Genomic DNA, 11,045 nt, shown 5'->3' with positions numbered 1-11,045 from the left:
GTGGGGGTGTGACCAGTCGCAGGGGTGCATGGCCAGTGTCGCTGTGGGGGTGTGAACAGTCGCAGGGGTACATGGCCAGTGTCGCTGTGGGGGTGAACAGTCGTGGGGTGCATGGCCAGTGTCGCTGTGGGGGTGTGACCAGTCGCAGGGGTGCATGGCCAGTGTCGCTGTGGGAGTGTGAACAGTCGCAGGGGTGCATGGCCAGTGTCGCTGTGGAGGTGTAAACAGTCGCAGGGGTGCATGGCCAGTGTCGCTGTGGGGGTGTGACCAGTCGCAGGGGTGCATGGACAGTGTTGCTGTGGGGGTGAACAGTCACAGGGGGGTGTATGGACAGTGTTGCTGTGCGGGTGTGAACAGTCGCAGGGTGGGTCTGTTCAGTGCTCATCCTACCCTATTGGCCTGGGCGTGTCCTGGAGGGGAAAGGCCCTGGCACTCCTGGCACGGTTTGTCTCCACCGACGCTCAGCCCCGGCCAGGCTCTGGCTGCCCCCCATGGCATGTGCTTGGCTCGGCTGCAGCCCCCAGTCAGGGGCCTGGCGGGCTTCCCTGCCCCCCACCCCTGGCGGGATGGGCTGCTCAGGCTCCCTTCGAGCCAAGTGCTTTCCACGTGCTGCACAGCCAGCCGGGGAGGGGGGCATGCGCCAGTGCCCCCACATGCAGCCACCTCTGGGGAGGGTGTACGAACCGACTCCACTCCACCGACATGCAGCCAGTAGGGGGCGTTTTCCCCACACCGTCTGCACTGCCCCCAGTGTGGTGCTAGGGGGCAGGTGCTCATAGACTCATAGACTTTAAGGTCAGAAGGGACCATTGTGATCATCTAGTCTGACCTCCTGCACAACGCAGGCTGCAGAATCTCACCCATCCACTTCAATAACAAACCCCTAACCTATGTCTGAGTTATTGAAGTCCTCAAATTGTGGTTTGAAGACCTCAAGCTGCAGAGAATCCTCCCACAAGTGCTGCCAGGGGCCAGAGGCTGATGCCGGGGGCAGGGGGTGCAGAGAGGACCTGGGGGCGCTGCTGCCCCATGGGCATTGCAGGGTTCCTGGCTCAGCCCAAGACGAGAGGAAGGCCCCCAAGGCAGCGGGTCCCCCAGGCTCCCCCAGAGCTGGCTGGGGCCTGCCAGGGGGCCCTGCCCCGCTGCATCTCCCTGTCCCAGGCTCTAGGGGCCTTGCCCAGCAGTGGGAAGCCTGGTGGGCACCATGCAGGTTGGCGGGGACAGGGCCTCCACTAATGCCCCCAGGCAAGATGAGGGGGCAGGGAATGGGCTCCGGGGCGGGGGGGAGATGCTGGATCCAGAGGCAGGGCCCGGGGGCTATCTGTGGCCAGGGGAAGGAGCTGGGGCCAGGGACATCCAGCTCCTGGACGCCGAGGGCCCCTGGTGGTCTCTATGAGGCATTGCGTGGGGCTGCCCCAGCCCCTCTCCCCAGCCCCTCTCCTGCTGGCCGCGAGCCCAGGAACGGGGTGTGGGGGGGGACTGGCCATGAGCCCAGGAATGGCGGGGGGGGCATTGTCCGCAGAGAAGGGGCTGCTGCACCCCCCCCCTTGTTGCTCATCACGGACTCTGATGACTGGGACTCCGATGGGTCAGTGAGTGGGGGGGGGAGGGGTTCCCTCTGCCCAGCCCTGACTGCCCCCTATTGAGCCCCCCACTCCGCTCCCTGCAGGTCTCCCCTCCACAACCTGCCTGGGCCCAGCTCTCCTGGGCTTTCTGACCTCACCTGCCCCCCCCCGACCCAGGAGCCACAGGGCTGGGCCAAGGGTCTTCTATCAGTGCCCACGGCCCAGCTCCCCGGCACTCAGCCCCGCTCGGAGCATCCAGCCGTGGCCCCATCTGCAACTCACTGAGCATGGGGGGGGGGCAGAGCGGGCGGGGGGGCGGGGCTCAGGCCGGCAGGGGCTGACAGTCAGGCCTGTATCCTTCAATCCTAGGGCTAAGGCCTGGAGGTCCAAAGGGAGCCCATAGTGCTGGGCACGGCCTGGACCCCTGCAGAATGAGCTCAGGGCCCTGTTGTGCTGGGCGCTGCGCAGCCACAGACCAGGACTCGGGCTTGGAGCTGTCTGTGGGCGGGGCTAACTAGACAATGCTGGAAAGGGAAACTGAGGCACCGAGCGGGGAAGTGGCAGGAATTGAACCCAGCAGCCCCCTGGGTCCCAGCCCAGCACCTGATGCAGCCAGTCTCCCCCTCCCCCACACTTGTCTGGATTAGCTGCTGGGGCGAGGCCAAGGCCGGGGAGTCCCAGGCACAGAGCGGAAAGCTCTGGAAAGGTCCCAGCCCGCGACCCGGGGGGCCGAGGGCAGCAAACAGGCTCCAGGAGGCGACCCCAGGTGCGTCCCCCCGGTTACTGACATGGGCGAGCCCTGTGGGCTTGGAGATCCCACCGTGAGCAACAGGCCAAGCGAGACCCAGAGCAACCCAACGGCTCCGAACACCCCACCCCAGCAGGGCCCCCACCAGAGGGGAAAGCAGGAGTTGCTGCAGCGGAAAGGGGGGAGCTCCCAGCCCCCCAAGCCCTATCCCCTGAGGGGGCTGCACGGCCCAGCACGGAGGACTCCTGCAGCGCTGGCACCCCCTGCTGTCCGCCCCAGAGCGGCCAGTGCAGAGAGCCTCGCGTCCCACAGGGCAGAGCTGGGGGGTGGCTGCAGCCGGGCCCCCAGCCTGTCCCCGGCCCTCAGGGCTTGACGGGGAAGAGCAGGCAGGTGTGCGCCCTGGAGGCGGAGCTGCCCTCGATCAGCACCAGGGGGTGCTCGCGGTAGTGCTGGATGATGCCGGCCACGCTGTCGAACCGCTGGGGGAGAAAAGGGGAGATGGCAGCAGAGAGCGGCTGGGGGCAGTGGGACCAGCCCGACCCTCCCCGGGGCACCGGTCCCAGGGCTGGGTGCACCCTGCTGAGTCCCACTCGCGCCCAGCTGCCCATGGGGCGCCCTGGCCTGGCCCCTCCGGCCTGAGCGAGCAGCAGGGGCGACCAGCAGCTTTCCCAGGGGTCCCCCCATTCCCAGGGCTCCCAGAGAAGATGCCCCCCTGGGGCTCCATGCCCCCCCCCCGCCCTCCCGGGCACCCACCTCCTCGCGGCTCTTCCCGTCCTTGCCCAGCGCGTACTGGCGGCTGCTCTCCACGTAGCGGATGGGGATGTTGTAGACGTGGCCCTTGTACAGCACGGCCAAGGTGAATGGCTGGTTCCAGCCCTGCCTCGAGCTCTGGCGCACCATGAACGCGCTGTCCTGGGGCAGAGGGGGGCTGCTCAGCACTGCGGGGGGACCCGGCCTGGCATGGGAGAGGCTGCCAGGCCTGCCCAGGCCCCACCTGCCACAGACCTGGGGCAGCTCCTGGGTGCAGGAGGAACCACGACAGGTTCCCTACAGCCCCAGGGACGGGCTCTGGGCCCAGCCTTTCCCCTCTGTCCCCTCTCCCCGACCCCATGGGACAGCTGGGGACTGACCCGCTCACAGTCAGAGTCAGCAGCAGAGCTGGGAGAGAACCAAGGAGTCCTGGCTCCCAGCGCCCCCCAACCACTCGACCCTGCTTCCCTCCCCGAGCTGGGAGAGAACCCAGGATTCCTGGCTTCCCATCCCCCTCCCTTAACCACTTGACCTCGCTCCACTCCCCATGCTGGGAGAGAACCCAGGAGTCCTGGCTCCCAGGGCCAGGCCCTGCGCTCGCCCTCGCCTGGCAGGTGCAGCTGGTACCTTATTGACCCCCTGCAGCACGCTCTCTGCCACATGCCGGTCACAGTTCCCTGCGTACCAGGCCTGGTCCTGCATGCCAGGATCCTGGGGAGCAGAGGGGAGACGTGAGAGCAGCTGGGTGGGGGGGATGTGTCAGAATCCCTCCCCCCAATCCAAGGGACCTGGCCTGGTATCCTCCCCCATAGCAACACCGGGCACTCTCAAGGTGAATCTTCCCAGAATGCACCTGGCTGCCTGTGGGGTGGGGTGGGACTGGGGGGTGAAGCAGGGACCACCATGGTGAGGGTGGGGAAGGGAGAGTTCTCAGACCTCTGCTCTGCCCCCCCCCCCGGGACGAGCCCCTCACAGAGGCTGTGCTGGCTACTCTGGAAGGAAAGTGCCACCCCTTTCGCCCCCCCAGGCACAGCGAGCCCACAGGCAGGGCGGGCGCTTACCTCCACCGGGGAGCCACTGCCCCTGGGCCAGGCTGGGGCTTTGCTCGAGGCTGAAAGAGGCAGGACACCAAGGGGTTAAGAGGAGACAAGGCAGACGTCCTGCCGGGCCATGGGCACCTTGCTCCCAGGCCTCTTCCATGAGCCGGAGGGGAGCTCCCTTGGCTGGCAGCAGTAGCGGGTCCTTTATCCCCCACAGGCCCAGCCCTGGGAGGGCACCATAGTCACCAACACTCAGCCAGGACGTAGGGAGATCACAGGCCTGACCCCCACCAGCTTCCAGCCTCACCCTCACTCCCTGACCCTCCACCAGCTCCCGGGGCCTGGCAGGGGCCTTTCCCGTTCAGTCCCTCAGCTCGCTCGCATCTTCCCCAGCACCAAGGGACCGCAAACAGGCCACACCCAGATGGGGAGAGACCACTGGTGCTTCTGCCCAGGGCTGTGATAACAGGGGCTGAGGGTCGGGAGTGAGGGGCACCAGCACAGCTGGGAGTGGGAGGGAGACCAGGGCTGGGCTAGCAGGGGCTGTGGGTCCGGAGTGAGGGGCATCAGCAGAGTTTTGTGGGGCACTCACCTTCGGGGGAGGAATCAGCCAGGCTCTGCAAAGAGAGAGCAGAAGGCACCTTCAGTGCAGTGGGGGGGGGAGCTATCCCTGCCCCCCAGCCCTCCCCACCCCATTCACCCCACAACACCCCAGCCCCCATCCCTCCCCCAGCCCCTGCACTCACGTGGTGGGCCCCAGGCAGGGCGATCTTCGGCCTGTTGGAGAGACCAGGAGCATCAGGGTCCCGCACCGCAATTTGCACCCAGGGCTTGGCCTGCGTCTGGGCCGTGACACTGGCAGCTCCAGGGCCCAAGTTGGGGAACCTGCTTCACCAGGCAGGGGCAGCTGGGCCAGGCAGGAACAGGGGAGGGCCAGGAGCCAGATGCCCCGGGCCGGGGTGGGAATGGGGCAGGGCCAGGAGCCGGATCCCCGGGGCTGGGGTGGGAACGGGGCAGGGCCAGGAGCCGGATCCCCGGGGCTGGGGAGGGGAACGGGGCAGGTCCGGGGGGCCGGGGTGGGAACAGGGCAGGGCTGGGAGCTGGATCCCCCAGGCCGGGGGAGGGAGAGGGGGAACGGGGAAGGGCTGGGAGCCAGATCCCTGCGCCTCTGGAATGGACTCTTCACGGATGGGGCGGGCAGGCAGGCGCTTGGGGTCCCTGACCTGCTCCCTGGGGCTTGGCTGGGGGCCAGGCTGGCCCTGCACAGGGGGCACTCACTTGGACAGCTTTGGGAGCCGTGGCGGGGGCACCTGGCCGAGCGGGGGCCTCGGGGCGCAAGTCGTCCTGCAGTGAGCTGGAAGGAAGCAGACAAGCGTCAGGTGGGGCGGGGGCCCCTTCTCAGTGCCTGGGTGTCAGGAGTCCTGGCTGGAGCAGGGTCTTGCGCCCCCAGGGGGCTGGAGCAGGGGAGGAGGCAGGAACTCACGTGGGCTCGGCGGCTCACACACCAGGTAAATCTCCTCCTCTGGGGGTCCCTCCTGGGAAGGGAAGAGACACCCCGAATCACTGGGGGGTGGGGCCCAGAGCCCCGGCCCCCAACCTGCCAGACACCCGCTGGGTGCCCCATACCCATGGTCCGCAGCGGGTCAAGCCACGGGCAGGGCCACAGGAACACTCTCCCCTCTCACCATGGATGTAGGGCCTTGTTGCTGAAACTAGGGCCTGGGAGGGGAGGAGAGGGGGGGTCTAGTGGTTAGAGCAGGGGCCTGGGAGCCAGGACTCCTGGGCTCTATTGCCAGCTCCGCTGCTGACTCCCTGAGTGGCGTCCCTGCCTCTCTCCATGCCTCAGTTTCCCCATCAGTGGCATGAGGAGGCGGAACTGACTCGCTGGGTGCAGGCACGGTGGGTCAGTTGGTGTCGCCCGGAGCTGCCTGGGGATCAGAGAGGTGAGTGCAGATACGTGACCCAGTCCCCGGCCATCTCTGCACCCCTGCCAGGCTGGACCCTGCTCCCACACACAGGGAATCCCCATCAGCTGTCAGCAGCACGGGGGCTCTGACACACACGAAGCAGCTCTGACTCCACTCAGCAGAGGGAAGTAAGGTGCACAGGGGGGCAGGCTCTCTGCAGCCCCCCATAGTGGACATGCTTCCAGAGGGATCATCTAGGTGGGTGAAGGCAGGGAGTGCCCTGCGGCCCCTGTCCCACCACCCTCTGGGGCAGGGTGTGTGGGGGGCAGGGAGTGCCCTGGGGTCCCTGTCCTGGCACCCATCAGGGCAAGGTGTGTATGTGTGCGGGTACCTTGTCGTCCGACGAGGTCGGTCCGGGATCTGTGGGTGCAGGAACAAGGTGAAGTGAGCAGCAGAGGCTAATTCCCCCCCAAGCCAGCCCCATCCCCATCCCCCCTGAAAGGAGGGGGGTCACCCCTGGAGTCCAGGGGGGGCCCTGAGACACTAAACCATGTGACTGGAGCTGCATCCCCCACCCACTGGCTACCTCACACCCCCCAGGGTGGGGCACATCCATAGGGATAGGCCTGGGGGCGGGTAGAGATTGGGGGGGAGGGGGACAGGCTGGGGGGCAGAGATTGGGTGTGGGGACAAGCCAGGGGCAGGGATTGGGGAGGAGGGAGACAAGCCGGGGGGCAGAGATTGGGAGGGATGGGGACAGGCTGGGGGCAGAGATTGGGGCAGATGGGGAATTGGATGGGGTTATGGGGTGGGCAGAAGCATCCGGAGCCCAAGCAGGACTGAGGAGAACAGAGGGACCCCATCTGGGGGCCCCCAGGAAAGGCCTTGGGGGGTTGTGAGGAGCCCCTCGCCAGCCCCCAGGGACAAGCCCCCCCAGATGCTCCAGTCCTCCCCCAGAAACTCCCCCCACCTCCCAAACCTTCCCGCCCCTGCAGTGCCCAGCCCCCGGGAGGGTAGGACCCCCCACATACCCCGGGGTGCAGCGGGGCCGGCAGGCATCGACAGGGGCCTCGGGCCGGGAGCTGGAGGGAGTTTCGCCCGGGTTCTGTCCTGACCTGTAAGGGAAGGAGGCGGCTCAGCTCTGGGTGCCAGGGGCCAGCCGGGGCGAGAGGCTGCGTGGCCAAGCCGGGCGTGTGGGGAGCCCAAGGGGCCCCAGGGACTGCAGCAGGGCCCAGCCCAAGACTCAGCCCCCAGGACGCTGCCCCCCCACATCCCCGATGGGCCCAACACGGCTACCCCAGCACCTCTGCCCACCCAGTCACCACGGTAACTGCAACCATCGGCAAGCCCACCTGTCACCATGGCGATCACTGCCCCGGGCAAGGAGATCCCCTCCTCCACAGGCCGGGGGCAAGTGGGGACCCCAAAAGTGGACAGGGAGCCAGGCCGCCCCAGCCCTGGGCCAAAGCCAGCCTGCATGGGCCCGGGGGAGGCTCCAAGCGGCTCTGCCAGGCTCCCAGGCTGGGGGGACTCGGTGTCTGTGGGGAAGGGAGCAGCCCCCTCTCCTCTCCGCCCCCCGCAGCCCCTCACCTTTCCCGCAGGCCAGGCCCTGGGGCATCTCCTCTCCATTGCCAGCGTCTGTGCCAGGCACCAGGCTGAGCTTTGACAGGAACTGTGGGTTACAATGGGCTGGTTACCAGCCAGCCAGGCTCCCTGTGGTCAGGGGCGGCTCTAGGAATTTGGCCGCCCCAAGCAGGGCGGCCAGGGGACCTCTTGCAGACATGCCTGCGGAGGGTGCGCTGGTCCCGCGGCTCCGGTGGACCTCCCGCAGGCATGACTGCGGAAGGTCCGCCAGAGCTGCCTGCCGCCCTGCCGGCAAAATGCCGCCCCAAACGCGCGCTTGGCGCGCTGGGGTCTGGAGCCGGCCCTGCCCGTGGTCTCCAAACCCCCCACACATACACACACCTCCCTGAGTAACTCCTGGGCCCAACCCCCGAGCTCCCAGCTTTGGAGGCCGGCTGCGTGGGGAAATGGTGGCAAAGATGGGATATGGGGCTCTCTGGGCTCTCCTGGAACAGAGCTGGCCACATGGTGCCATGTCATCACATCCACTGAGGGTGGCCACAGGGTGCTTGGGGGGGGGGCAATAGGGGGCTGCGAGACTTCCTGGGGCCCAAGACTTTTAGGGGCAGAGGTGCTCCCTGGCTGTTCACACTGTAACTCTCCCAGGCAGGGGGCATCGGGGTGCTGGCTGGGGGGGCTCAGCACTGGGGATGGGGGAGCAAGTTGGTGATGTGGGGGCTCAGTCTGGGTGAAGGAAGATCAGCATGGGGGGAGGGGGCATGGGGAAGGGAATTGGGGGTGTGGGGGGGGCTCATTGTGGGGGAAGAGAACTGGGGGCTTGGTGTGCGGTGCAGGATTGCAGGTGCAGGGGGATCGGTGTTAGGGGAGGGGGATTGGGGGTGAAGGCGTCTTGGTGTGGGGTGCGGGATTGGGGTGCAGGGGTCTCGCTGTTGGGGTGGGGGATTGGGGGTGCAGGGGGTCTCAGTGTTGGGGGAGGGGGATTGGGGGTGCAGGGAGCTCGGTGTGGGCTGCGGGCGGTCACTCACCTTGGCCGGCAGGAGGGCGAAGGGCTCTGAGCAGCGCCGGGCAGTGGCGTGATCTGGAGGCAGGGACAGGGTGAGATTGGCCCTGGAGGCCTCACTGCCCCCAACCTTCCAACCCCCCCAACTCTGCCCCCCCTCCTCTCCCCTCCCCCATTGCCAGCCTCCCATTCTCCTGCCCCCCGTTACCGAGGTAGGTGCCGTCCGTGTTCTCCTGCCTCCTGGCTGGAGCCACCTTCCAGGCCTGGCTCTCACAGGGGGGCGCCTCGTACATGTCCCCGTCCTCGGACTCCTCTGCTGCACTGGGGCCCTGCAGAGTGGGATGGGGGCAGGTGGGTGCTGCCCTGGGGCAGGGGAAGGGGACAGAGCAATGGCTGGGGGATGCAGTGGGCAGGGTGTATAGGGTGGGGTGGGGCAGGGAGCAGTGTGGGGTCAGGGTAGGGGGATGCAGTGGGTGGGGCTGTGTCTAGGTAGGGTAGGGGAGAAGTGGGTGGGGTGAGGAGCAATGGGTGGGGCTATGGCTATGGGTGTAGCCTGTGGGGTGGGGCAGGGAGCAGTGGGTGGGGCTGTGGCTGGGTGGGGGCGGGGTTGTGGCTGGGCCATACTTACCGCATGCTCCCAGCTCTCTGCAACACACACAGGGCTGTCAGTGGCTCTGCCTGGACATCTGTGGACCTGCCCCACCCCTCAAGCCTCCCTCCGTGACACTCTGTACCCCGCAGGAGCATCTGGAACCCCAGATTCACCGTTGTGATGTGAGGGCCTTGTGAGGCGTCATTTAAAAAGCCTTGGTCTGTTGAACATTAGCATCCTGTTGAAGTGCGTGTACTCGCATTGTATTGCTCTGTGTGTTACTGAAATATGTTGTGAGGTGATGAGAGGCCCACAGCTGACCTGAGCAGCCATCACCGGCCAGACAGATGTTGCCAGCCCATCAGGAACAATCCCTTCTCCCAGAGGCTCCTCGGAGAGGGCAGGTACCTATGGGGGCTGCCTGACCCCACGGCACAGCTGCTAGAAAGATCCTGGCTGGATGAAAGTGTCAAAGAGGCCTCTCCCCTCCCCCATCTCAACAGCTGGAAGATCGTCTGGAGGACAAAGACTTTGAACTGGGGAGATGGGGCCCAGGCTGAAAGGGAATCCAGCCTGTGTATTGAGAACTGTGAGCAGCCTGTAACATCTGTTAGGGCGAGAGGCTGCTTGATTCTAATCCTGCTTAGTTTGTAGAATTTAGACTGCAAATTTATTTGTATTTCTTATGGTATTCACCAGATGGTGTCACCCAAGAGTTCTGAAGGAACTCAAATGTGAAATTGCAGAACTACTAACTATAGTTTCAAGTATCAGAGGGGTAGCCATGTTAGTTTGTGTCATAACTATGAAGGGAAGGGTAACAACCCTCCTGTATACAATACTATAAAATCCCCCCTGGCCAGAGGCACCAAAATCCTTTTACTTGTCAAGGGTTAAGAAGCTCAGGTAACCTGGCTGACTGTTTTGGGTGGTGTTCGCTCTTGGGACTAAGAGGGAACGGACATCAATCCATGTTCTCCAAATCTTTCTGAACCAGTCTCTCACATTTCAAACTTGTAACAGCAAGGCAAGGTGTGTTAGTTTTATCTTTGTTTTTCTCAACTTGTGAATGTTCCCTTTGCTAGAGGGAGGTATCACTGTTTTGCTGTAACTTTGAAACTAAGGCTAGAGGGGGTTCCTCTGGGCTCTTTGAATCTGATTACCTGTAAAGTTATTTTCCATCCTGATTTTACAGAGATGATTTTTTCCTTTTCTTTTAATAAAATCCCTTTTTTAAGAACCTGACTGATTTTTCCATTGTCCAAAGACCCAGGGGTTTGGGTCTTTGATCACTTTGTACCAATTGGTTAGGATATTATTCTCAAGCCTCCCCAGGAAAGGGGGTGTAAGGGCTTGGGGGGATATTTTGGGGGAAGAGGAACTCCAAGTGGTCCTTTCCCTGTTTCTTGTTAAATTATTTGGTGGTGGCAGCGTACCAGGTTTTAACCTAAGATAGTAGAAATAAGCTTAGGGGGTTTTCATGCGGGTCCCCACTTCCCTACCCTAGAGTTCAGAGTGGGGAAGGAACCCTGACAGTCTGGATCTGTAAAAAGCGACAAAGAGTCCTGTGGCACCTTATAGACTAACAGACATATTGGAGCATGAGCTTTCGGGGGTGAATGCCCACTTGGTCAGACACATGTAGTGGAAATTTCCAGAGGCAGGTATAAATATGCAGGCAAGAATCAGTCTAGAGATAACGAGGTCAGTTCAATCAGGGAGGATGAGGCCCTCTTCTAGCAGTTGAGGTGTGAAGACCAAGGGAGGAGAAACTGCTTTTGTAGCTGGCTAGCCATTCACAGTCTTTGTTTAATCCTGAGCTGATGGTGTCAAATTTGCAAATGAACTGAAGTTCAGCA

The 11,045-nt window shown here is 64.1% G+C and overlaps 1 protein-coding gene across 5 annotated transcripts; it reads right to left on the bottom strand.

Annotated features, from left to right (window-relative positions):
• Positions 1-868: 868 nt before the first annotated feature.
• SH2D6 (SH2 domain containing 6) lies at positions 869-9,977 on the bottom strand. Of its 5 annotated transcripts, none has more exons than XM_045003140.1 (13): positions 8,803-9,977; positions 8,620-8,672; positions 7,601-7,682; positions 7,042-7,125; positions 6,402-6,430; positions 5,587-5,638; positions 5,382-5,457; positions 4,850-4,880; positions 4,696-4,720; positions 4,125-4,174; positions 3,691-3,774; positions 3,067-3,220; positions 869-2,792 (listed from the first exon to the last, which is right to left on the bottom strand). In XM_045003140.1, exons 1-13 carry the CDS (start codon positions 8,885-8,887, stop codon positions 2,518-2,520), a joined length of 1,080 nt encoding a protein of 359 aa, XP_044859075.1. In that variant the 5' UTR covers positions 8,888-9,977; the 3' UTR covers positions 869-2,517. The 5 variants fall into 5 exon arrangements, with proteins under 5 accessions (XP_044859075.1, XP_044859076.1, XP_044859078.1 ...); XM_045003141.1 differs by having other exon boundaries at positions 2,535-2,792; positions 3,067-3,225; XM_045003143.1 differs by lacking the exon at positions 3,691-3,774 and having other exon boundaries at positions 2,535-2,792; positions 3,067-3,225.
• Positions 9,978-11,045: the final 1,068 nt, after the last annotated feature.

The sequence above is a fragment of the Mauremys mutica genome, chromosome 2 (assembly GCF_020497125.1).
Source record: "Mauremys mutica isolate MM-2020 ecotype Southern chromosome 2, ASM2049712v1, whole genome shotgun sequence".
NCBI lineage: Eukaryota > Metazoa > Chordata > Testudines > Geoemydidae > Mauremys > Mauremys mutica.
Note: the sequence above shows the minus strand (reverse complement) of the source record. Positions and strands in the feature narration are given on the sequence as shown.